Source organism: Argopecten irradians, chromosome 7, assembly GCF_041381155.1.
Source record: "Argopecten irradians isolate NY chromosome 7, Ai_NY, whole genome shotgun sequence".
Lineage (NCBI taxonomy): Eukaryota > Metazoa > Mollusca > Bivalvia > Pectinida > Pectinidae > Argopecten > Argopecten irradians.
Window position 1 is genome coordinate 39,191,783 of NC_091140.1, and position 26,890 is coordinate 39,218,672.

Below are 26,890 nucleotides of genomic sequence, written 5' to 3' on the forward strand. Positions count from 1 at the left end.
CAATTGTTATAGTAGTTGATATCAAATGAATCACTATAATAATAACAATTGTTATAGTAGTTGATATCAAATGAATCACTTACAATTGTAGTTGACCTTTTGACTCCAAATCATTATTGTCTGGAAACCAAAATTTGCTAAAACAACATATTTTTAGTACTAAAAGTAACAATGACTTTAATTTGTAGCTGACCTTTTGACTCCAAATTTAGTCTCAGATTATGTTACCTCATAAGCTAGTAATCTGTGAGTTTTTATCAGAAAACCAGCCTTCAGACAGACACAGATAAACATACTATTTCCACTTTTTAAAGACCGATTATAATGTAGGACTAACCTTGTTGGTAAGATACCTCTTACTGGCTACAGACGGCAGGCGTAACACCCTGTCAAGGGCTTCCTTTATACTTAGACCCTCGGGTAGAATCAGCGGGTTCAGCTGCTTTTCTTTGCGGTCAAGGATAAATTCCTAAAATAAAAGTTATAAAACCTTACACATCTCTATAAAGCACATATACATGGTGTACGATATTTTTTTCCAGAATATTAAAGATGGAATGGTTCGATTATTACAAAATGAACAAAATCAAAAGATTCCAGGTACGTTACAGTTGAGATGTGTGGTTTAATATTCGATTAACAGCCAGGGTCAGTTAAGGATATGCCAGGTTTACGAGGTGAAAGAAATCCAGAGTACTCAGAGAAAAATCACTGGCCTGTAGTCAGTTCCTAGTAACTGCCCCACAAGAAATTCTTACTAGTGACCCACAGGTAGAAGACTTTTGGTAATATGTTGGAATGTTTTAACCACTTGGCCACTGCGTACTCGAGTCAAGATGTAGTACCAGTGATTATAAAGTTAGTAAGACAATATTGATATTTAAAGACAGTATAGATACTTTACATACTACTGATAGTTTTACCTTTCTTGGCATTGAGCCAAGGACATGATCTAGTTCCAAGTCAACAGGGTGTTTATGAATCTTGCGTCTCTTTTTGGCCGGGCTTCCGTCATCTTCTGAGTGGTCAAACCCTTCCAGTCTGATCTGCCAACATTTATTTAATATACTGTTAAAGTTGTGACATCGTAAATTTCTGCATATTTGGTTTTCATACAATTAGGCCAAACAAAATTAATTCTTAGTTTCTCAGGCCCCGCCGCATCGACATTTACCCCCTGCACCAACGTTTTTTTATGCGCCATAACTTAAAAATTAAAATCGAGACCGCCGCATCGAACGCACCCCAAATTTCCATTCGAACTCTCCCGAAATTTCCATTCGAAAACGCACCCGGAAATTGGCTCCAATTTTAGTATGCACCTTTCATTTCCGGTAAAAAATGGCTGCCGATGTCAGCATTGCTCAAAACGGAATGTTTCCTCCCAGGATTATGTATTTTCAACTGGTTTTCTTTGGATATAGTGACGATTGAGATATTTAAAAGCTGTTCTTAAAGACTGAGTAAGAATTTACATTTTCTACACGTGTTTTCATTGATTTTCATGTCCTTCAAGTGAGAAAAAAATAAAATGTTATCTGCCGCATTTGTTTTCAGAGAAATAAAAAATAAAAAATATTCCCGCCGCCCGCACTGACTTTTTAAAAAAGTGGCCTGAGAAACTAACAATTAATTTTTTTTGGCCTTATACAGCATAAATATTAGCATATACTGAACGCTTGAAATCTGACTCAGCAGTGTTTGGGATTTAAGAATGTGCAAATGTTCTGTTTAATAGTAGTACCTTGTTCTTTGTGTTTTATCACCACTAAATATTTATTAGATGTTGGTTTTCATTTTACAGAATCAATAATTCCGACCTACTCGTCCATCCCCTGTGATCTTGCCCACTACGTCGACCGGACATCTCTCCCGTTTACCGATGGTCTGGAGGACGTCGCGGTCCGACTTGCTAATAAGTATAGCGTTACTTTCCTGATACTCAGCACCCCAAAGCTCCATGTCGGTTAGGGTGGGGTCCCCTAGGGTAAATTCTGATGCCCTGATCACTGCCCCTGCTGGCTCCGCTATCTCCTTCAGTACATTACCTGTCAAACAACAAATCAGTCAAACCTGTCTATAAAGATCACCATACGGAGACAATCAAAATAGTATTTAGAGACAGGTGGTCTTTATACACAGGTCAGAATAAAATGAAATTTCGTTTGTAATCCCTTCTTATCAAGACTTTGTTTTTGCTTAACACAGCTTTAAAACATGCATATATTTCCAAAACCTGTAAAAAATTGAAGTAATTGTTTTGATTTTACATATACGGGTCCCTAATAATGACAGCTCTCGCTGATGTTAACATTATACATTGCACCAACCGCTTCCTCCAACGGACAATTGGACAGATAGGGGTACAAGCTGATGACTATAGGGCACCTGCATCTCGATGCATGGTCCTATTACTGTGGCATCAGCTCTAGAGGATATTACGGTTAACATGGTACCAACCGTTGCCACCAGCTCCCTGGTCATGTATACTAGCAATAGGGTTATTATTCCCCATCTCCAGACAGGCCCGGATCAGACGATTAAGTTTCTGTTCCATTTCAGGATCTCCTCTCTGAACCGCCCCAAAATCCAGTTCCGTTTTGTTGTCACCCTGTACCTGTACCGATGAAGCCGCTCCGCCTCCAACACCTATACGGTATACAGGGCCTCCAATCTTTGCTACCCTCATACCTGTAAAATATAAGCCGATTAGAATCATACATATCAATATAACCATTGTGTTGTTGTTTATTTTGTTTGATGACCAGTCAGGGTTGTTTGTAACATGTAAATAAGGAGAATCAGTGCTAGTATCCAGAGAAAAAGCATCAACCTACAGTCAGTATCTGCCACAAGTAAGATCCCCAGATGAAGACTAAAAAAAGTGATAATATGACAGAACATCCTGACCTCTCGATCATCGACAACCCACAAACAGTTTACTAATGTAGGATCTTTTAGCCTGATACAATTACTTTGATGTAGGCATTTCTTTTGTAACAAGTCATCACATCCTATAATCCTGTTAATAGCTATAAAATTTACTTACACCAACGGTGGAGCACCTTTAAATAATGCTGAACAAAACATAAATCCTACCTTCCTTTGGTGTTTTCTTGTTGATACAGTTACTGTCTAACTGTCCGATTCCCCCACTGAACATGATTGGTTTTACATACTCCCTCCGTTCCCCATTGGGAGTGGTGAGTCCAAATGACCGAGAGAATCCTGTGAGAACAGGTTCTCCAAATTTGTTACCGTAGTCCGAGGCCCCGTTGCTCGCCTCTACAGCAATCACATCAGGGGGAGCAAAGTTACTGGGGTAGACATAGGACTTATCCTCCCAAGGTAAGTCGTAACCTACAACAAAAATATTTGTCCTATTTTATTTTATTTTATTTCAACACGAGTTATGTTCACCATATAACCAACACTAGAATTCAAGCTAAGAAAAAACACGTCCGAACTGTCGGCGCAGAAAATTAAAACTGGAGTTTGGAGGTGATATTCAAGCGTCTAAGGGATGTAGTCAGGGTTAGAGAGACGCTTAATTTTCCGCGCGAGTTCGAACTGTGTTAAGGGAGATAATTATCAAATGTATATTTCTGGTGGTAAGTAAAAAACAAAACGAAATGAAAATATATGTCCTATTTAATGATGTTATCCTCTCCATGATTTCAACAAGTTATGCAGTTTATGATTACATGGCGTCATTTAAACCTGATGCCATTTTCTTTCACATGACAAATAAAGCAGTCTGTTTACCAGTAATTGTACTCTCCTTTTGCCAAGATAAATCTGCATAAATTCTTCCATAAGTTAGGCTCAAAACTGATATGAAAACATTGGTAGTTTATAATTATAATCATAATTACTATTATGTTTACTTAAGCAGTTAATGAATGCACTACATTTTCTGAAGCTTTTCTCAAACTTATGACTTCACGTGACAACGAAATGTAAACAAGAACATCGTCAGAGTAAACAACCAAACAAGATGACCATTAAAACTTCATTTCAAATCTCAAAAAAAATATTGTTTGTTGTTCATTTCTAGAATAAATCATCAACTGATTCATCAAGTGATTTCAATTTGCCGTTTCACATGTGTGCAAGGTGAAAGAAAGGAGCAAAATTCCATCTCTGTCTATGTATTGGCATATGTTCTTCTGAAAAACCACCTATGAAAATAAGCAGATTTCACTGTACACACATAACAAGACTCCCTGAAAGAGTTCCTCTGTCATCATGCCTAGAAACCTATGGGCCAATGATAAAGTCTTACATTAGTTTTTGGAGGATTTCAGCCTCTTACCTGGGAGTAAGAGGTTCCCAAAGGAGTAGCCTGCTGTTCCTGCCACCACATGAGCCCCACGGCCTGCCGCCTGAACATCACGGATTCGGCCCCCGGTACCTGTAGTGGCCCCTGGGAAGGGAGCTACTCCTGTAACAGTTAAATGTAGTTTCATTCCTCTTGTGATTGTGATAGAACGTCAAATTTCATGGAAATAGCTCAAGGTCTTCATTAAACTTTTACAACATCATAAGGTCAGGGTCTTTAAATATGTTACAACCTTTTACAAAATCAATGTTGATTAAAGGCCCACTACCTTTCAGAAAGCAAAATTTAAAATTTTCTTAAAAGTATAAATAACATAATAAAATACAAATGGATGACCTAAGATGAGGTAATAACACCAAACATATGCAAGATTTCCGGCGTAATATATGATAACTGGAGATTCATTTCGCTGTTTTGCCGTCTGGCGCAGTAATAGTCAACTACCACACGGTATTTAGGACCACGGCGGGAAACATAAGACGACCCAAGTTACGAAAATTAACATTTCATTTCATTTATTTTTTTTTTAGAAGATGTTGATGAGTGTAGTATTAATGGTAAGTTAATAACTTTTGCGACTCTACAAAATTATCGATCTTGTTTTACTTTCCCATTTTAAAAATCAAAAGCCGTTTCGAAAAGGTTGTGGGCCTTTAACATCAATATGTAACACAGGATTCCCCTTTAGTTATGATTTCAGTGGTCCTTAGGAAGTCGGGCTGCAGTACATGGCCTAGTAGTGAAGATGTCCAGACATATTGTCACAAGCCATCCACCTTTCGAGGGCAATTTTGCATGTCAAAGTTACTTTTATCTTGATTTGTTGTTTTTCTTAATTCTTATTTGTCATTTAAAATGTTTCATTTGAAACTGCCTTCTGGGAGTCCATATTTTGTTGAAAGAGAAAAATAATCTGTGTCAGAGTAGACCTTAGTAAAACCTAGCAGGGTTTGGTACAAGCATCGATGTTTGGGATACGATACCTGTTGGGAAGTTATGGGTCTCTGCTGTGAAGATAATGTGTCGTGTCTTTGGATCCGTGAACTCCATGGGACTGGGTTTGGTGGGGTCGCTGGGCTGGAGTACCTCGACACTGAAGCCTTTGATACCACTGTCAAGTAAAATGAACCTAAACGTAATTTCAAGTACATCAATATATTTTGACTTATATTTGTCTAAACTTAAATCTACTATTGAGGTAGCTACCAAACATCCAGCAAATTTTAAATATAATGTACTTCATTTAGAGGGTTTGTCCTGGATCAACCATCTTAAAATTATATTTTACTACTCAACAGTATTGTTTTACCTCAATAAAGTTGCAATATATATATATACAGACAGTAAAGTATGCACTTCACTAAAAAATTGTTACTTTTAGTTTCTAATATTTGATATTGAATTCCACAGGAGTTGAGGAATTAGTTTCTAGCAAAAATAAACCCAGTTTGTAATTTGCTGTGCCTTTCCTTATACTGTACCTGCTGTTATCAGAGAACTTGATAACATTATTGTCATTGGAGGAGCCTTGAGTTTTCTTGATCATGTCAAACAGCGACTCCGGATATTCCTGTCCATCCACCATCAGCTTCCCTCGGAAAAACCAATGGCGACTGTGTTCACTGTCCAAAACAACGTAGGTGTTCAGTATGAGTTAAATGTTTCTGTCCAAATTAAACTTCAACATAATTGGCAATATTTACTGATCAGTTATCCATCTGGAGATTAGAGATACGCAGACAATATGATACAAATGATGTGATATATTCTCAAAACTTGATTAACCAACCCCATGTTACGTTTACCCAAAATGCTATCTCTCATTACTACATTGGTACATAATTCTATGTTTAACAGAATCCTCATTGACAATGAACATGGAATTCAGCACTCTGAAAATTAATAATCCAGATGATTTAGGTTGGAAACAAAGGTGTCAATGTCATCAAAGAATCACAGTATCAGACCCATATAACAAACCCACACTTAAATATCTATTACAACAATATAAGATGTCATGTGTGGTGACTATCCCCTTGGATACCTGTTCGACTGGGCCAAGTCGAAACATTCCACGTTGGTTGGGTTCCGTTTGATTGTCTCCTTGAAAAGCTTTGTGTAGTAGTCCATATCCCAGTCATCAAAGGCGAGACCTGTAATAAATCAAAATCTCAAACTTATACTTGTCATCAAAGGCCAGACCTGTAACAATAGAAATCTCAAACTTATACTGTCATCGAAGACTAGACCTGTAACAATCAAAAACTCAAACTTATACCCGTCATCGAAGGCTAGACGTGTAACAATAGAAATCTCAAACTTATACTTGTCATCGAAGGCTAGACCTGTAACAATCAAAATCTCAAACTTATACTTGTCATCGAAGGCTAGACCTGTAACAATCAAAATCTCAAACTTATACTTGTCATCGAAGGCTAGACCTGTAACAATCAAAATCTCAAACTTATACTTGTCATCGAAGGCTAGACCTGTAACAATCAAAATCTCAAACTTATACTTGTCATCGAAGACTAGACCTGTAACAATCAAAATCTCAAACTTATACTTGTCATCGAAGACTAGACCTGTAACAATCAAAATCTCAAACTTATACTTGTCATCGAAGGCTAGACCTGTAACAATCAAAATCTCAAACTTATACTTGTCATCGAAGGCCAGACCTGTAACAATCAAAATTCTCAAACTTATACTTGTCATCGAAGGCTAGACCTGTAACAATCAAAATCTCAAACTTATACTTGTCATCGAAGGCCAGACCTGTAACAATCAAAATCTCAAACTTATACTTGTCATCGAAGGCTAGACCTGTAACAATCAAAATCTCAAACTTATACTTGTCATCGAAGGCTAGACCTGTAACAATCAAAATCTCAAACTTATACTTGTCATCGAAGGCTAGACCTGTAACAATCAAAATCTCAAACTTATACTTGTCATCGAAGGCTAGACCTGTAACAATCAAAATCTCAAACTTATACTTGTCATCGAAGGCCAGACCTGTATCAATCAAAATCTCAAACTTATACCCGTCATCAAAGGCTAGACCTGTAACATCAATGTTCTATTATGAGCAAGCATCTTTTATGCACATCTCTGCCATGGCTAAGTGGTTAAGATGTCTCGACAAATTACCAAAAGCCCTACATTTTTGGGTCACGAGTTCAAATCCCATGTGGGCCAGTTACCAAGTACTAATAGCTGGTTGGAGGTTTTTCTCCGGGTACTTGAGTTTTCCTCCCCCATCAAACCTAGCACATCCTTACATAACCCTGTTAACGGGATGTAAAACTAAAATAAACCAGAATTCTATATACCTACCTAAAGCTGTGTTGGCCATCTCTAGAGCCACTCTACCATTCTCCATAACTTCCACTTCGTACACACTGTCCTCCGCCGTCATTTCCTGGTCAAAGTTCTCAATGGGATGTAAGTAGCGACACTGGGTCATTCTGTCATGAAGACTTGCTACAATTTTCTCTTCCATCTCCTCGGTCAATGTGAATCCTGATTTCAGAATGATCATGTATCGTACCGAACTCTCCACCCGATATACATGACTCAATCCAGCAGCTCTACACATTGACACTGCATTGGTCGAAAATGGAGTTGAAAAATTCAGTCTGCAATCAAATTAATTGTAATTCATTCTTGACATATATTTGAAGATTGAAATTATCTAAAGTTGATATACACATATGTAAAGATTTGGTTTGGTTTTATATCATTAATTTCAACATAATCTCCACCTGGCAAAATGAAGATACATAATGGTTACACACGAGTGAGTTATCTTTAAAAAGTTAACTTTTTTAACTCTGACATACATATTTAACAAATCTTACCTTGGTCCTATCTCTATTACAACATGACCTTCATCTGACCCAGGAATATTGGAACCAAGAAATGTGTTGTTGGAAATCTGACTTTCCTCAAATGGAGTGGCGAGGATCCATTTTAACTTGTCAAGGTCTTCTTGTTCTAAATCTGTATAAGACATTAAAAATCATGTATCCAATATATGATCGGTTTGGGAAAGTTCCACTGTATCTGCTTAATATAAAGATACCGTATACCTGTTCCATTTAGAGTAATGTTCCATATTTTTCCGGGACAAACCCAACGTTCCGCTAAATGGTACATGACCTTCTGTTGGAACGAACCGGTTCATCTGGAACGTCTCATTTGAGGGTTCCAAGTTGTAACCAATATGGTCGCTAGTAAAAGATGGAATTCCAACTTAAACAAAACTCTGCATATATGTATGAAAACGTATTTTACGGTTTCTGCGCACTTCTGGGTTCAGTTTACAAAACCCAGCTACGGTAATCATATTTGATTTGCAGAAATTACGACTGTTGTAACAACCGAGAAAAGTGTTTCTTCATCAACAAACATAACGGAAATGACCAAGGAAAGTGTAATTACTGTAAGTATTTTAAATATGAAAGATTGCATTTCCAATATCATTTATTTACTACTCTTAAACTACCAGGCTGTTGTCCCCCATGTTGGTTTTTGTGTTCTTAGAACGTGAAAGGACCATGAGTGCACCATTTAATGATTCTGTTCTAAGTTGGCACATCCGGAACGTTCCACTAAATGGAACACGCGGATATTCATACACATTATATTTTGTTTCTAAACAATGACTCGGGCAAAAATACAAAGTCAATAAATAAACTTTTTTAGCTACTAAAAATAACATGTGAACAGACAAAAAAATTAATTGGTTATAATTAAAAATTTCTTTTATAAAATTCTAAGTAACTGTTTACTTCAGTTGATAAAAGTATAATGTACTTTTATCAAGATCACAAACCTTCATCATCTATGCTGATGTAGAAACAGAGCTCTGTCTGAAGTCTGGATAGTCCACTTCCAATCAGGGAGGATATCTTGAGATTTGTGGCATCCCGACAGCCTTGAGTTATTCCCCCTTTCTTGTATACTCTCAGGATAGCCATCTTAAGGTAAGTGAAAACTCATTTTTGGTTGGAACACACTATACCAATGTTGACAGTGTTTTATACTAACTTATTTTAGAGATAGTCTGTGGATTTCTTTCTATCTTAAAAGATCGTTTAAAGATGCTCCACCACTGACAAATGGTATTTTTTTTACTATCAAAAACAGCAGCAAACGACTTAGTATTTTTCTTCAGTTACAAAAGTTACTTATTTTACACCATTACCGCCGTTGAAAAGTTTGAGCTTCTAATTTTACTTCAAGTTAGAAATATAAAAAAATAATTAATTGCATCCTGAAAAAATTCCGTGGCACTATATCCTATATTGAATGAAGTACTTATTGCGCATGACCCAAAGGCAAAATAAATTATTTTACATAATTGTTTGTGTTAATTAGACTTATGTATACACGATTAAGCACTAATTATTGTTCAAATTATGAATATAATTCATGCTCTGTCGGCGGTGGAGCATCTTTAATGGTATGCAAAAGAAAATGAAATTGAGCATTTTTATAATAACTTAAACAAGTGGCCCAGAAGACCTTATATTCATCTAACAATCATTTGAAATTTGGTACAACACAATAACCTTGTTATATTAAATTTTGTTAGATTATCATAATGACATTAAGATATGATATGTATACTCTGGCATCCAAATTGCTTATATGTAAAGATATATGGATTTATTGATCGATATATCTACAAGAAACATTTTAAAGCTCTATAATTAATTCAGTGACGAAAGGAAAAGAGGTAACTTTAAATATATTTAGATGGCATCACATTTTGTACTTACCTCTAGTCTTGACTTGCTACCACTCCTCAGGACACAGAAATGTCTTGATCAACCATCAAAAATGACATTCCTGGTTAAAAACAAAACAATAGTATTGATTTACAAAATGTATATTATTCTTTTTCTGGTTAATTGTTTGAACAGGATCATAATGATCATCGGTGACCGGTCGGTATACATGTACATGTCCATAGCTCTTAGTATTGGTAGGATATCCAACACTGAGGAACTTCTGATGGGCAATTCTGTGTTTGCCTACTATAGAGTAATCTGTCCTTGCGGGTAGGTAATGTATTAATTGTGACGTCATTTGTTTGCAAGCCTAATGTCATACCTTTCAGAGAAAACGATGTGATATGTGCTCACAAAATAATGACGTAACAATCAATACCTACCCGTACAGATGCTAATTCTGTAATATGCAGACGGAATAGACGATGTAATGATTCAGTGTCTCATTGTGCTATAACGCTAACATTGTAATGCACGCCTAATAGATTGAAGGTAGCACGTGAGGTCCATCAAGGATTCCCGCATATTCAAATCCTAGTCTGGTCTGGCTATATTTTCTCCCTTCTTGTTACATTTATACATATATATAACTACAGAGTTATTTTGTGCGTTTCCATAGGAGCTTTATATTCTGTCAATAATATACATGTACACATATATAAATGTATAAAAATATCCCTGTATACTAGCTGTTGTTATATAGTATATAGGGGTATTTTACTACTTTTAAATATATTTATGCTATTGTAATAGCGCAGGAAGAAATGTAGCGGCCTGACCGGAATTCAAACCTGGGACCCCCCGAACATATCACCATATACTATTGTTATATAGAGTGCTCTACCGACTGAGCTACATGGTCACCGATGATCAACCCAGTTCAATCCTGCTACATTCCTCTCTCCTTTCTCATAGTCTTCCCCCTCGAAGACACACAAGACAGGACCCTTCCAAACACCACTACTGTGGCTTTTATTTAGTTGGGCGCCAATTCTGTAACAGTAGAGGAGAAAATTTAGCAGCCAGACCGGGGATTCAAACTCGGGACCCTCCAAACACTAGCCGAGTGCTCTATCGACTGAGCTTTACCTGGTCACCGATGATGATCAAGTCCAATCCCACTGCATTACTACTGTTTCCAATCACAGGGGACTGTAATACTGTTTAATACTCTGCTTCCAACCACAGGGGATTGTGATACTGTTTAATACTGTTTCCAACCACAGGGGATTTTGATACTGTTTACTACTCTGCTTCCAACCACAGGGGATTGTGATACTGTTTAATACTGTTTCCAACCACAGGGGATTTTGATACTGTTTACTACTGTGTTTTCAACCACAGGATTCTGTGATAATGCCTTCTATGTTGGTTTTTTTTTCAATCACAGGGGACTGTGATACCGTTTACTGTACTGTGTGTAAAACAAATTCAAGTGCATGGGGGTTTGTTTATAATTGGGGGAACATCAAAAATAAGTTCGAAATTGGGTGTATGTATTCTTAAGTTATATGAAACCATTTCATACAGTAAAATACATATAAAACCAACAACTTTACACTTTTTTATCATAATTACATGGGCTAAATAGTAAATACAGTAGTTATTAAATAGCAAATTCCTAACGTCATGTCGTAACGTTAGTGTGGGTTTATCGTCTGTAAACAATATCATTACAGTAATATGAATAATGACTGTAAAATACACATGAAATAAATCAAAATCCATTTAACAGCAGTCTATATGCGACTTAATCGAGATTGTAAATTATAAACCAATGTTGTTATAATTCACCTTTTACACACGTGCACAGCAAAGATTTCTGTTTTCGTTTTACCGCCACCATCGGAAGGGGGATAACTCTGATTTCCTTATAAATCTTGAGGTGTCCGACATGTAATTTTTTATACTGCAGTTATCTCCCTTCTATTGTAATAAAGATTTGTGAGAATATGCATTATATTTTGTTTTACGTGATGATTTATATAGTTACAGTTGTATGATATTGGAACTAACATAAAAAAAAAAACATTTACAGACGAAACACTCGTTGCCATTCCTACCAACCACTTTAGATTTTTCAAATCTGATTTTCAAGTTTAAGAGTTCCTGTCTTTTTTATTTGTAAAACAACCTTTATTGCGGAAAAAGTTAAATTTATTTTTTATAAAAGTTTATATCCAAGAATATGTATTTTATTTTTACACGTTATACAATTAATTCTAATCATTGATTTATAAGAGTAGGTCTACCTTATAACTCTGCTTATAAATATAGCATATTATTAAGTTTAGAACTCTCGATTTAATTTTTTTATTAACCATACAGCAATAGCATCGGCTGTCCTAGAGTTAAGAAGTCGGTGTACTATGTTAATTACATAGGGCTGTGTGATTGATCCGTGGTAAATATAGTCACCGTGTGGTACACCACAAGTCACAGTACATCCATCGTCTTTGATTGAGTGGAATAACTTCCTCTATCACCAGGTCCAATGTCCGTCCGGGTAGATTTACCAGACATCTAGATAAAACCTCATAATTACATGGTCTTTGTAAGAAATATTGATAGTACCGACAAATAATTTGTAAATTTTTCAAGGCGACCTGCACATATATATTTAAGATCATTTTAGATAATGCCAATCACATATTCATATGTGCATGTAATATACATGTATATATGCAGAGCATATGGTATCTATTTCGAAAATCATATTTCCCCGTCAGTGACATCGATCCTCTGAATACACAGCATTCTTCAGATGCGAAAAACGACGTCGATATTTTAACAACAACGGGGTCATTTCAGATGTTTCAAGTTGTGAAGTTTTTATATATCACAATTCACATTTGTTTTTAATCTCACTGTTTTTATATATGCACTGTGCTGACGAGTCAAACAGTTCAAACAAATGTAGAATGAACTTTACTTAAACAAAGACGCGTGCAATGAACTCCATTTCTCAATGAAAATACTGATTATTAATTGTGTTGCCTTTTTTTATCCTACGACAGACGACAACACTTTCTTTCATGAACATATGCCAGATTTAAAACTGATCCATTCATCAAATGTATAGAAATGTAGCCGCCAGCAGCTGAAGGCAGGGTGCAGGTCTAACTGTGCTGTCTGTCGTATAACGGACGTTGACATTATTACAGGCGATCGATGCAGCGATATTGTGACGAGAGTATATATGGTATTGTTATATAACAATCAATAGGCCTTCTATTGACTGGGTGCACTCCGGTCAAATTACGGACATAACAATTATTTTGACATTTCAGACTTAAATATTTTTTTTATATCTTTTTAAAAAAATAATACACTTCTTGAACTTATAGCTTTGTATATGATCACAAAAAAAATATTGAATTCTATCCGGTTTTTTTCCCTCCGTTACAATCCTTATTACCTCTAGTATACCAATTGAACTTATTAAGGTTTGGATGGAAGTTGGCGACAACAAATGCCGACTGTTTACATGGTATGTCTTTTAAAACAAAGCCAAAGCAAGAAAATTCCTGTATTATAATTAAATCCGCAATAAACAACTTTGTACTTTCGTTTTAGGAATTTTTCGTGTTGTACAGTAGATCATAAAGTCCATGTTAAGAGAAATCTGGCCGAAATCTAAATATCAAAGATTTAGACCATCTATTTTAATACCATTCCTTAATTGAAGAATTATGTAAAATCATGTCATCAAAATGTGGTTATTTACTAAATAAGATAAAGTTAGTGGAAATATCATGTATCATTTTAGCCTCAAACTGGTGAGAACTGCGAGACGTGCAGACACCATATTTGTGATATCTCTGTTTTCGTATTCTGCCGTAGTTCCCAATAACGATGACCACAGGAATGGCCCGATGCGTAAATCTGACCACTGATCATGCTTGACCACCGCAATTTCGCATAGCGAGTGACCACCAGGTATGAACGTACCCACGCACGCGCCACTGTTCTTATTACTAGTGAATTTCTACATTTCCGGTAGAGGAGCTTTGATCCTTTCTAAAGTCTAAAGTGTGGTGTATCGAATACCAAGAATGTTTTTCTTTTGTTAACTACCCACAGGAAATACTCTTCTGTCATGTTTTCTTTACAAACACGGACACTTTTCGGTGAAAAGGGCGTTATATAATTCTATAGTAATTAGAAATGTAAATTGAGTCTGCCCAAACAAAATTCACAGTTCGTACCGAAGAATTCACTGACTGATTCGCTATTTCATATTTTTTTATGTATATGGATTCCATTAGGACAGTGTTTTATCATTATTTATTAAACGTCATGTTTATGAATCCCGGATATAGCGGAGTGATCGGTTCCACTTCAGATCAGCCATAATGAAAACATTGCGTGGGGTACGCATTCGAAATAACGGTATACATATCAATTCAATTTCAATTTTATTTTTTTATCAGTTCCACGTCAAGTTGTTGAGAGAACTGAAATGAACCGAACGAACTTTGTCTCCCGGGCCGATTACAACCTGGTACGTATTAAATCGATATGTCCCGCCGGGCTGATAAACAGCCTACCCAGAACGATAACGGTAAATGATTTAAGAACTTGTTTATCACCGTTTTCTAATTGTACAAAAATATTATCGTATGAAAACGTCAAGGCAGATTACAATGTATGAATAACTTTTCATTCGTACACACATTATCATGTTTTTGTTTATTCATTGTTGAAAAATCTCCGAACATATTTCTCCGAAATTGTTAATAACGTTTATCAGAGATTTAAATGTACTATTTAAATCTCTGCGTTTATTAATATTCGGACGTTTGATGCTGGCGCCAAAAGAAATTTTGACCACCGGAATTTGTCAATCTACCGGCTTTTGTGTGGGCAAGACTATTCCTACATGAAAGTTGTGTTCATTTTTAATGAGTTTCTACAGATTAGATCTATCAAGGATAAAGAAGTGTCCTTGGATCTATCAATATATGCTTCTGTGATCTATCAAAGTGGATTAGTCCGTACATTGGGGGTCAGAAGAAACTTGGCCCACCATAGAGACAAAAAAAGATCAAGAATCGTCAACAGTACAGTTAAATATCAAATAAATGTTGCTGTATTACACATCTATTTAGATTATATAATTGATACAGATTTTGGTTTCTATTCTAAAAGTACTATTACAAAAAAATGTAATAGCTCAATGGCCATTTCTGAGAAGGTTTGGGTGATCACGATATGATTAATGTATAATGAATGTTGTGATTAAGATAAAAGGAGGCAATTTGACCCCTGTGGCTGTTCTCTCGGGGGAGTATAGTAGCGGTGACTGTTGATATTTACAATAAACACGCCAATAGCCACAACTACACAGGTATGATAAGACTCTCTATCGATCTGTGATCGATCTCCTATTGGTTTTGTCACGAGGTTAACAAGTACATCATGATTACCTGTGTACTAGTGTGAGAATATCGACCCGCTTACTAGTTAACTCTGAATCCGGATGATACACGTAGAAGTCGACGATAACGCTAATGTTTGTTTCGGATATCCCAGGAGAATGTTAATTGAACTGTAAGCTACTTTCTTAGAAGACGTAAGACTACCCGTAGAGATGGTTATGTAGGTAAATAATTGATTGTTGCCAGTGTAGACAATTCATTTGATTTCGTTTGATCTAACAATCATGCAACTCATAATTTTTTTTTTGTATCTGGAAAATTCTTGATACTCCACACGCCATAATGGCTTTGTTTCATATCATTTTTAGTTGAAATCAGAAGTGGCATCACTACAAGTGCTACGTTTCGACTACCAAATTATTCAAATTATTATAGTCCGATTTTTAAAAAAAAGTCCAATATAATTTGATGCGGACAGCGGACACTGCGTCAGATAATATTATAACTTTACTTTTACCAGCAGTCTTCTAAACGTATGCTTCTGCATTCAAAAGATACATCTTTAATTTAGTCTTCTGCATTAATGCATTCGACTGTCTTGAAAATCTTGCAATTGAGATATATTTTGGCAATAGATACAGGTCTATGACTGGGATATGAAGTTTTTTCTCCGAATACTTTCATAATTAATAAGCAATGCATGTATATAAGTAAAATGATAATTATTCTACACTGGTCTATTATAATTCATGCCAGTGTCCTGTTGAACGACATCTGAACATGACCCGTGTCTTGTAAAGTTTGACCATCTACTGGACAATGACATGAGTAGTACACGCGGACTAAACCCCACTGGTGGTCAGACATACTGTGACTTACTACAATATCCATGTAAAACGTATATTAATATCAATATTACGTCACAGACAATGCTCTGACTGTAAGGGCGATACCAGCTTACGAACCGGACTCGACTAGAATGACAGGTATCCGGATAATTAATAGCCGATGTCCGAGACATCCTGTGGTCAGTTCGTTATGTCCATATTGGATTTATAGTGTATATATTAAGCACTCATAAAAACGAATGATGTTGCATATACGCCCGTCAGTGTTCACGAAACCGCCACGAAAACGGATTATGTGGATTTAGCAAGAAGTTCGAGTACCGATATATATATATAAGTTGGATCTCCCAAGATTCTTATCATTATTGGAATTAATTCAACATCAGCTAAATATGTGTAAGTTACCTATCAACATTTACCTATTTATTTCCTTATTTATTTTCCTTTGTAAGAAGCCTTGTCGAGAATCTAAATATATAATATCACACAACTTCGCTAGCCAAGGGTTTTAGTCGAAAGAGAATCGGACTAATACCCTTGGTTAGCGAAGTTGAATATCACATGTAATATCATTTTTTTGCGATCTCAGGTGTTGATAATCAATTTGTTCATGTCATTGATATCAAAATATGTATAATAAAAAGTTGATAGCAATGTCAATTACATAAAATACCTTTTCCAATTCTTGATATTTATACTGAACATACGATTTCCCACTTTCTCCATTCTTGTCCTTCATCCGGAACACCTGATTTCTTTCCAATTTATTGTTATAAATCTTAAGAACACATGATTTCGCCCTTCTTTCCATTCTCGATTCAGAATAATCCATCTCCTTCTTGAATACTGGTACATGCACTCATGGATTATCTATGATTTCATCCTTTTTGCTTTCAACATTGAAGCAATACACTATTTTTTCGAGAGATTTTCCTTGACAAGGTGACTTTTGATCTAACATCTGTAAAGATTAATTATACCGTTGAATGCGTTGATCATTTATTTCTAAATACATCTATATATATTTGGGTTTTTTTTTCAGTCAAAATAATTCTAAAATTTTGTTCTCTTTACAAAAGTGATTTTTAAGTATAGTTGTGACGTATGTATGAACTTGACACAAGACAGTCTCTGATCGATTTTGTTGTGTGGGGTGTTTTAGTGGTTATGAAAGAGGAACCTGGTGTGGTACTTTAAAATTCAACACCGACAATTGTTAATGTTTGACTTGTTTTTAAAGTTGTTTGAATAAAGTTGTTGACCTCCCGTGCGGGTGTTTATTACACCGCCAGCCTACGTATGTGGGTGTACATATTTACTTGCATTGTAAGATCTGCTTCAGACTTCTGTACACGTATACACGCCAAGCTTTAAAAACACACAATAACAAGTTTTAAACCCAATTTCTTTAAACCACGTGCACAATCACAAGTATCTTTATTTATACACGTATCTTATAACCATTTTTCATAATGTTTCCACTTTGTTAAAATGTTCTGTTTTTATGTTTTTAAATATATATATACCATACGTTTTGTAATGAGCTAACAATGCTTGTATTAGACGCGTTCTATTACTGTGATCCGCATGTACCCGGTTCAATAACAGATATCTAATGTATACAGGTATATGTATTTATATCTTTAAATAATATATACGCTAGACTACAAACAACTTATTTGTTGTTTACGTGTCTGTAATACGACAATAATCTGTTTTGTTCTCTCGACATTTTGATAGAAGAAAAATATGTATGTACTCAATGAATTTAAAGCATGCTAAACATTTTGCACTGCGTATTCGAAATATCAAACTCTCGTTATAAGATAAACTCATAAACTTTTATTACACATGGTTTGAAACACACTAATTAACAATGCTGGAGTTTCGTCAGGCACAAGAAAATGTTCTAATTTTGGGTTCATCAATGCATTCTTTTTCTTAATCAGGAACACGAAAGATTATTATGAGTCTTTTGTACAATTTACAGCATACAACTTAACACTGATGTATATTATAATGATATACTCTTCCTAGAAACTTTCTTAACAACCCATCCCCACCCTATCCCCACCCCCACCGTCCTCTCCCCTCCCAAGTCGTCGGCTGACCTTCAGTTGTGTGTTTTAAGTGATAAATAAGTTAAACTTTGAAATGAAAAACACACGGCAAATGTCATTCAAGAATAAGCTACGTGTGCTGTATAGCTCGATAGTGTTAATTAGTAGCAGGTGGAACTCTCATTATGATATCTGTCACCTATAAACACACGATTTCTCGTGATATGAGCTATAACAGTTATATGTGCTCTGTGTAAAATTAAAGAATATTTCAAGTGTGTAAATTGAATTTTAATAAGAAGACGGTTCAATATTATTTCTATAATTGAGCAAATTTTTCTGTTTCCAGATATGAGCTTTTTTGAAACGTTGAGAATGGTGAAAAATATATGTATTAATTCAAAAATAGTTTCGTAAATCCTTTTAGTATTTGCTAAAAGATAGTGGTCTGTCAAAACAGTACAACATTTTTTATTTGTTTCGGACAACTATTTTCTGTTGTTTTTTTAGAAACCATAAGGTTTGATGAATTCAGCTTTTGGTCGTTCACCATATGATAATTGCAACACATATATAGCTTTAATGCTACAATGAATGAAAATAGCGTCGAAGTTAAAGGCCCACTACCTTTCTGAAACGGCTGGAAAATGGGAATGTAAAACGAGATTAATAATTTTTAGTGTCGTAAAAGTTATTAACTTATCGATAATACTACACTTATCATCATATTCTTCACAGTTTAATTAAAATAAATAACATGTTAATTTTCATAACGCGGGTCGTCTTATGTTTCCCGCCGTGGTCCAGACGGCAAAACAGCGAAATCTCTCCACTGTTTAGTGTTGTTACCTCATCTTAGATCATCGATATGTTTTTTTATGTTATCAATGTTTTTAAGAAACCTTTTTTTTTTAATTTTGCCCCGGAAAGGTAGTAGGCCTTACTATACACTTGGAAAAAATAATCTAGGATGCCAAAAAGTAATAAATTTCAGACAACTGAATTATAATACGATACTTTATAACACACATTTAATGATAGTCATTTCCATTACCTGACTGAAATAACACACTGAATATTAAGTTATCGTGTGTGTATATATATATATACGCAACAAAATCTTAAGTAAACCATTATGTAATTTCATTGTCCATCCACTTTATCTATTTACGTCACTGTTCCGATCGATTGTGGACTTTGAACGCTTTTGTATCATTATACTAAATACCCAGGACAAAAGAAACCGCGATTTATGGTGATATTGTAACAGTGTACTGAATAAGAGACCGTGAAAAATTTTACGGCAAATATAAGTAATGCATGATCTGGTACTAATCGGTTTACAAATATATGTGGCGAAGACCTGTTTTCCGTCCGAATTAATCTATACCCTGGGGCCAGTTTTGTTATCGTAAATGTGTCCTTGGGATTCTATCAACACTTTAAATGTATATTACTATTGTATGACTAATATGTGCGACGTGTGTCCCATTTCATCATCTGATCAAGTTGTTTTTCAGATTTTACGTGTCATTATCGAGTTAATTTATCTTTCACGTTAAAAACATCATTTATCACAACAATAATTAAACCCCCACAGAGATCTTTCGATATCTGGTTTCATGTGTAGATCTTTCTAGTGCTTTGTAAATGTTGTTTACGCTAAAGTCTGTTTTTTGAACTCTGACCTGCTGCAAACGTCACATGCTCATGACGTCATTTTCAATGAATGGAATAAACAATATCTACATTTCGTTAACTAGTAGTTAATATTCGCATTCATCGTTCGAATTATAAGTCAGATTTGTTAAAGTTTATTCAAAAGGCATTAAACTTTATGATTGAGCAAGTAAAACCTTGTGATCCTTTACCAAGAACCACGGATGTAACTATTATCTTTTTGGAACACAGCCAGCTTATTATCCAAGGTCGAGAATTAGCTCCGCCCTCTTGCATGTGATTGGCTAAAGGTAGCAACGGTATATAAGAGCAACAGTCTTGTGTGGGTTCATTCATAAATAGATCGCCTAGCGAGAGAGAAAGAGGAAAGACGTGTACCTAACACCATCTGTGAATTATATATAGATTATATTCGTATTTCAGTGAAACCATCTTGTGGAATTTTACTTTCATCAAGCTGTGCTCCTAAACCGATGGCGAACACTGATTTCATTTTAGAAGAGACAGAAATATTTGAGGATCAGATTGTGCCAGATCAGGACGACTGTTTTCTCCCGCCGAGTGCGGATGTCGCTTCACAGTGGAACGTAAGTATTTTAGTTAATTGAACTAATTTAATCACTAGGTTGATATTTTCAGATTCAGAAATTAGTCTGTCTTTGGAGCTTTTGGCCTTCGGAAACTTACTGGAGTCTGTAGTTGGCCTGTGGAGCTTGGTTAACCCACTGTACACTACCGGAACGTGAATCGATTTCTAATTAACACAGGGTGTTTATCACAACCATTTGTACTATCGTGAGGTACTTTTCCATCTAAGTAAAATGTCCATGTATACAGTCTGGCTAAGAAGCTGTACTTAAATCAAATATTGACTCGTACGAAACCAGATGTCTTTACGCCATTTTGAAAGGACTTAGGTCGACTACTGAAAAAGTCGGTCAGGTAGACAGTGGACGGTATTTGCTATTGTGAAATAGTGGTGGGGCGGGCCTAGGTCACACGTAACCGTTGTTTGTGACTGGACATGTATATCACTGGGCCTGTGTCCCCGCTACAGGTAACACTGATTGAATACAGCAGACGAGCCTTAACTCACGGCGACAACCGGACATAACTTTTCAATTTATTACATCACACCAAACATTTGTATTAAAAATTCAATTTTAAGAAATGAAATCTGATAACCGATATCACAAATGATTCATTCACGAGACGTATATCATCGTTATCAGTTCAACCTTGGGACATTACCTTTGCACGTTCGACGTGACGTCATCTAGAGATGTTGAAATTCATTAATTTACATTTATATAATTTGGTTCGAAATAATTTGAATTTTTCCTTCTTCTTTTTTCTTTATTATTTTTTGTTGATTTTGAGTCGTTCCAAATGACACTTGTATACGATATCGATCGATGTCTCCATTCATATATACATGTCGTGCTCATGATGGTGGAAGTCACGTTTCAGACACATGTTGTTGTTATTTTAGGACAAAGTCACTTGAATGGTAAATTTTATTGATATTTTGTATAAATTTCGAACTTCATCTATTCAGTAGATAAAACTATCCTGGCGTTTTTATCATGCTATGCTAACGGCAGTTATCGTTATCCAGTCATGTCTAAAACGACGCATATGATTGGTCGGTTTTTCAATGATCGTGGACCCGGTGAACCGACTGCGCCATTCCATTCATAACTAGTTTAGCCTGCTAGTCATTCATAAAACTCAGCCAGCACACGTGTGGGCGTTTCGGCTAGTGAACCGATACCTTTGAAAGCCATTGATCGTGGCTTTTAACTAAAATCATGTCTGACATTGTTGTAAGCATCCAAAATAAAAATACAATAATATTAGAATTAAGAACAAAATGATACATACTGAATAATTTGATGATCGGATTTGTTAATCATGTATAATTTCCTGTTTTTCTTTCTAGTCTAACATTTTTTATTTATTCAATATTTATTCAAATTTTGCAGGTTGTCCAAGAATTGGAAAAATATCTTCCATATGACCCTTTGAGTCAACCGCCTTCTGCGAAAAAGGTTAGGCGCGAAAGCGCCTCTGTAGTCGACGAATTCTTCGGCGATGACCATAAGGATACACCTGAATTGAACTGCGCCAAACAGCGCGTGCAGTTGGCACGTGCGAAGTACATGGACTTGGGACATCTGAGGACCGGATTGATTGGTGCTCAAAAATCCCAAACATCCGTCGAAAGGCGCGGAAGTTCCAATCTCATTTCTGAATTCTTCGGAGATGTATCAAGCCCCAAGAAGGTTGCCCCAGTCAAGAAGGGGGAGGCAACTGCATTTGATGTCAGTGCTACGATGATAGACACGGGCCTTGTCCCCAGTAGTTATACGGAGTTGGAAGAGCAAAGTAAGAAAGTGTCGGATTCGTTGTGGGAAGACCTTCGGAGTAGTTTTGATATTCTGGAGCCTTCTGTTAACGAAGACAAGAGGGACAATGTTTACTCTATGAAGGTTGGCACTACTTCAGCGATACCTAAAATCAAATCGGAGTTTGTGGACCTAACTAGTAAACCTTCTTGTCAGTTTGAAAACTCACAAAGGTCTTCACCGACTGGCGTTACTGTTAAACTTGAGCCATCTGAAAGCGATTGTCTTATGACAGCTAGTGTAAACGACAGCTTTAATTCTCGTCCCAAGACTCTTCCTATACCAGTTTCTCAACAAGTGATTCTCTCCCAGCCGGGGTCATCAGTTGTGCAATATATTACCCAGCTCAGATCTGTAGGACTTAACAAGTCCCAAGTGACCACAAACAATCGGATGTACGTGAGCACTCCTCCCCATACTGTCCCTGTGTTGCCCCCAACTCCTCCCAACTCCCAGCCCGGCTCCCCGGACCAGGACGCTATCCGACGCACACCCCCACCCCCTTACCCTGGACTTCACCGCCCATCGCCTTTATCATCACCAGCCGGTAACTTTAACATCAAACCAGTCATCCCCATCAGGAGCCAAACACCGGCCCGCCAGAGCAAACCCCAACAGACGCATCCAGGCTGTTCAACTATCAAATATAACAGAAAGAACAATCCCGAGTTGGAGAAACGGCGTATACACTTCTGTGAATTTCCAGGTGATTATTTTTTATAATACACACTTTTTGTAATGTTTTTATTATCTTACGCTATACCGACAGTAGTTATTTTCTGTTACATGTGTTGTTTGGCACGTCTACCTGTGTGACGTCAGCACTCTAACTCACGCGGTAAATTGATACACACCGTGACGTCAGCGTCAATGTCGGCTAGATGTTTTTTCATCGTCTGGGTTTGTCGAACCGTGTAAACATAAAGTCCCTGTTATATGTGGAGAAATGTGTGTATACATTCTCGTGTTAACATCAACAGCTGTCGACAAGCTATGTAGCGTGATAAGAAATGCGTATATTAAATAAAACTTAAGAAAATTGATTTAGAGTCATAAACAAAAACAGTCGTCATTCTTAGACTACGGACTTCCGTTTAGTGTTAATGATCCTGTCAGCATCTGTATCTTATCATCATGATATTTGGAGGCGAATTTCATCATCCGGGATAATCAAGTCAATAACATGATGAATAGAGCACTAAAGCTTATCCATTATTTACGTCACAATTGCCAAGTCGTTGGTTGACCAAGACAATGTAAATCGAGCTAGGCGAGTTAATCAATAGAGTTAAGTGCCCGTATGTCGGCGAATTGAGGCTAAACGGACCTGTATTGATTTCGGTAGTGTTCGTGTAAGCAGCCTGCTGCCGTCAAATTTATCTGTTACAAGAATAGCCTTTGTCTTACCAGGAATAGCTTACTGTCTATTCGATGCTTGAAACGTGTCGTAGAACAGTAATCAATTGAAGTATTAAACAGTAGGCACGCGCATTGACACGTGTTGGTCTGCGATTCAGAAAACGCATAAATATTGCCTCTTTTAGTCGATTTTTTCAGAGCTTGAAGTTAATGTTTGTTTCCTTTTTGTATCTTCCAGGTTGTAGAAAGGCTTACACGAAGAGCTCTCATTTAAAGGCACATCAGCGAATTCATACAGGTAACTATCTTTTATGTTTGTCAACCAATATCCATTTCTGTTAAAAAAAAATCAAAGGACAACAGTCGAAAGCTTAGAGTTACTTCAAATGAATTGATTTTACATCGTTTGTCAATGATTTGTTAACAAGCGAACTAAATCGTATCCTTAATTTTGTCTTTCCAGGTGAAAAGCCATACAAATGTCATTTCCCGACTTGTCAATGGAGATTCGCACGTTCAGATGAGCTTACCAGACACATACGAAAGCATACGGGTGCCAAGCCATTTAAGTGCAAGGTCTGTGAGCGGTCCTTCGCCAGGTCCGATCATTTGGCCCTGCACATGAAACGCCACGAGCCCAAGAAATGAAGGGAATCACAACCCTAGAGATTTTGTCGTGGGACTTTGGACGAGCCCGCACCTTTGGGAGCCATCCAAGCAGACTCCACTCGGAAGGCTTTAAAAAGCTGGTTACGTTTGTGGCAGGACTTTTGAATGTCTGAATGCGAGCGGCCATCATAAGACAAGTGCTGACAGGGAAGCGGCGGAGATTTCACGCTTTCCCTGTGTTGCTGGACGATTGCCCAATGACCGGAATTTGGGTAGAGAGGGACACTTTTTTTCGAGAATGGTTCTTGCTAGAACATGTATGATTGGCGAGTCGTAGTAGATTGGCAAGTTTTGATTGGTTAAACAATCTTATACCAATCGTTTTCAGTATATTTTTGAGAATGAAAGGTTTTTGAATGCTAGTCGATAGGACTGTTAACTATACCGGTGATACTGGAAAAAAACAAGCCTTCAGTTCATCGTATGATAAGGCTTTGAGAAACAAGCGACAGTATGCCGCGATAAGTCGATGGTTCATTCACAATCTGGTATCGATTTTTCTGAGGAAGGCTCACAGATTGTTTGTCGTCGCCATACGCTCTTTATATTGACACAAGCGAGTGCGCGTGCGCACGTGACATGGCAAGGTTACAACGTAGATATGTGTAATGGGTCTGCAGTTGTTTACATACATGAGTCAGACTTTCTATCATTATTTCTGCGCAGTGTTGATATTAGGTCGTTTGTTGTTGCTTATTTTGACGTAAATGAGCCCAGTGCCATTATTCGTTATACGTCACGAAGTTGTTATATTGATGTTTGTTGGTAGGTAAATCAATTGCTGTTGTTTTCCCGTTACAATATCATTCCAAAAAATACATTGTGTTGATATGCTTAGTCGATGTCGGAATTCATTGGGCTTTTTGCTTTTTTATCCTTTTTTTTCTCTCTCTCTTTAATTATTTTTTCTTTGATATACTTTTAATCTATATTTTTAAACTTGAAATCCTATGATATACGGATTTCCATATCTTTCAGATCATTAAATATACGTCTTAAATATTTGTCTATTTTCACTGACACAAATCTATTCAGTAGTCCTGAGAATTGTTTAGTTGTTGTGAAATGTATATGTTAATTGGATAAAACTATAGATTTCCTTAAAAATTTCAAAAGGTGTTTATACCTGTATATATAAAATTAATGTGAGACGTTTCCTTATTACACATATATATGAATTGTGTAAGTTTTATGGAATGAACTGCTGAAAACATCAAAATTCACTGAAGAGCTATATTTGCGGAAAATCTGGAAAAAAATAAGATATATGATTAATTCTTGTTCAACGTATTCCAATACGGGTGTCAAGTATACAACTGTTATCATAGGAATGTGATATTCAACAATTTGAGTGTTAACACGTAAAGCTGGGTGTATGGTTGTATGGTCGCTCTAGGGCGATATGAATGTGTCTTTTCTTGGTTGTATGGACGCTCTAGTCGATGTGAATGTGTCTTCTAGGTATTTAAAACATTGTGATAAGAATTTCGTGTACGGGGACGAAGCTCAGTATACATCTCCATTCATAGATTTTATATTTTTTTTACACGTGCCCATTTGCGACACATGTATCTATGTTTACGATTATAGTTTATTTGAATGTAAAATAAAACAGAAAAAAGACTTAATTCATTGACTCATCGTCTTTATTTAATAACAAAGTCGTCACAAAAGTCGTCAAGTGACCGCAAACCAAGTCGTCACAAAAGTCGTCACGTGACCGCAGACCAAGTTGTCACATGACAGTTAGGTTGGATATGGCTAATGCTCTATTAGCACCTAGGGGTCATTTAAGGACGTGCCAGGTGTATTGGTGTCGGTAAGCGGGAGTGCCCGGAGAAAAGTCACCGCCAGCAGCCTGTACCAGGCACGCCCCATATGGGATTCGAACTCACGATCCAGAGGTGGAGGGCTTATGGTAATGTGTCGGAACATATTGGAGGATCTTTACTTGGATGATATTGATTTTGATCCTCATGGCTTTAATGTCAATGCCATTAATGACATATAAACAAACATATTAGACTACCCAAGGGTCTCTGACGTACTGGAGAAAAGAATATTGCTCATCCTCGTTACAATAAATTATATTGAGATCGGAATTTCAGTTTCCGATTTACAAAATCTAAAACATCCGGGTCTTTAAACCGAAATGTGTTTACGGGGGTAAGAATTCCGATAAGATCAGGAACACAGAATTATACTCTGCTCTCAGAAGTACTTTGTTTTGTACTAGTCTATATATAAGATACATGGATTGTGAGTACTTTAATGGTTTTAATAGCTCACCTCTTCCTACAACAGTTCCATTCAAAAGAATTTTTTTACTTAGCCTTCGGAAC

General features: G+C 36.5%; 2 protein-coding genes across 3 annotated transcripts in view; one reads left to right on the top strand and one right to left on the bottom strand.

The window, feature by feature from the left end:
• Window positions 1–11,999, bottom strand: part of LOC138328407 (phosphoribosylformylglycinamidine synthase-like) — a 34,489-nt gene extending 22,490 nt beyond the window's left edge. For both annotated transcript variants that reach the window (XM_069275208.1, XM_069275206.1), the window contains exons 1-14: window positions 11,938–11,999; window positions 10,132–10,201; window positions 9,183–9,327; window positions 8,206–8,347; window positions 7,682–7,983; window positions 6,387–6,495; window positions 5,824–5,964; window positions 5,326–5,453; window positions 4,316–4,444; window positions 3,100–3,360; window positions 2,461–2,691; window positions 1,825–2,048; window positions 924–1,046; window positions 338–469 (exon numbers count right to left, since the gene is read on the bottom strand). In XM_069275208.1, coding sequence (XP_069131309.1) covers window positions 338–469; window positions 924–1,046; window positions 1,825–2,048; window positions 2,461–2,691; window positions 3,100–3,360; window positions 4,316–4,444; window positions 5,326–5,453; window positions 5,824–5,964; window positions 6,387–6,495; window positions 7,682–7,983; window positions 8,206–8,347; window positions 9,183–9,327 — 2,067 coding nt within the window. In that variant the 5' untranslated portion in view covers window positions 10,132–10,201; window positions 11,938–11,999. The remainder of the gene's footprint in view (window positions 1–337; window positions 470–923; window positions 1,047–1,824; window positions 2,049–2,460; window positions 2,692–3,099; window positions 3,361–4,315; window positions 4,445–5,325; window positions 5,454–5,823; window positions 5,965–6,386; window positions 6,496–7,681; window positions 7,984–8,205; window positions 8,348–9,182; window positions 9,328–10,131; window positions 10,202–11,937) is intronic.
• An 8,437-nt stretch (window positions 12,000–20,436) lies between these two features.
• On the top strand, window positions 20,437–26,176 carry LOC138328408 (Krueppel-like factor 5). The gene is made up of 4 exons (XM_069275209.1): window positions 20,437–20,699; window positions 22,098–23,226; window positions 24,118–24,177; window positions 24,343–26,176. The coding sequence occupies exons 1-4, from the start codon at window positions 20,586–20,588 to the stop codon at window positions 24,525–24,527; spliced, it is 1,488 nt and encodes a 495-aa protein (XP_069131310.1). The 5' UTR covers window positions 20,437–20,585; the 3' UTR covers window positions 24,528–26,176.
• The last annotated feature ends 714 nt before the right edge of the window (window positions 26,177–26,890 follow it).

Coding starts and splice junctions, on each gene's coding strand:
- LOC138328408 (XM_069275209.1), top strand. CDS start 20,586: ATGGCGAACACTGATTTCATTTTAGAAGAGACAGAAATATTTGAGGAT. Junction 20,700..22,097: donor ATGTCGCTTCACAGTGGAAC/GTAAGTATTTTA, acceptor CAAATTTTGCAG/GTTGTCCAAGAATTGGAAAA. Junction 23,227..24,117: donor ACACTTCTGTGAATTTCCAG/GTGATTATTTTT, acceptor TGTATCTTCCAG/GTTGTAGAAAGGCTTACACG.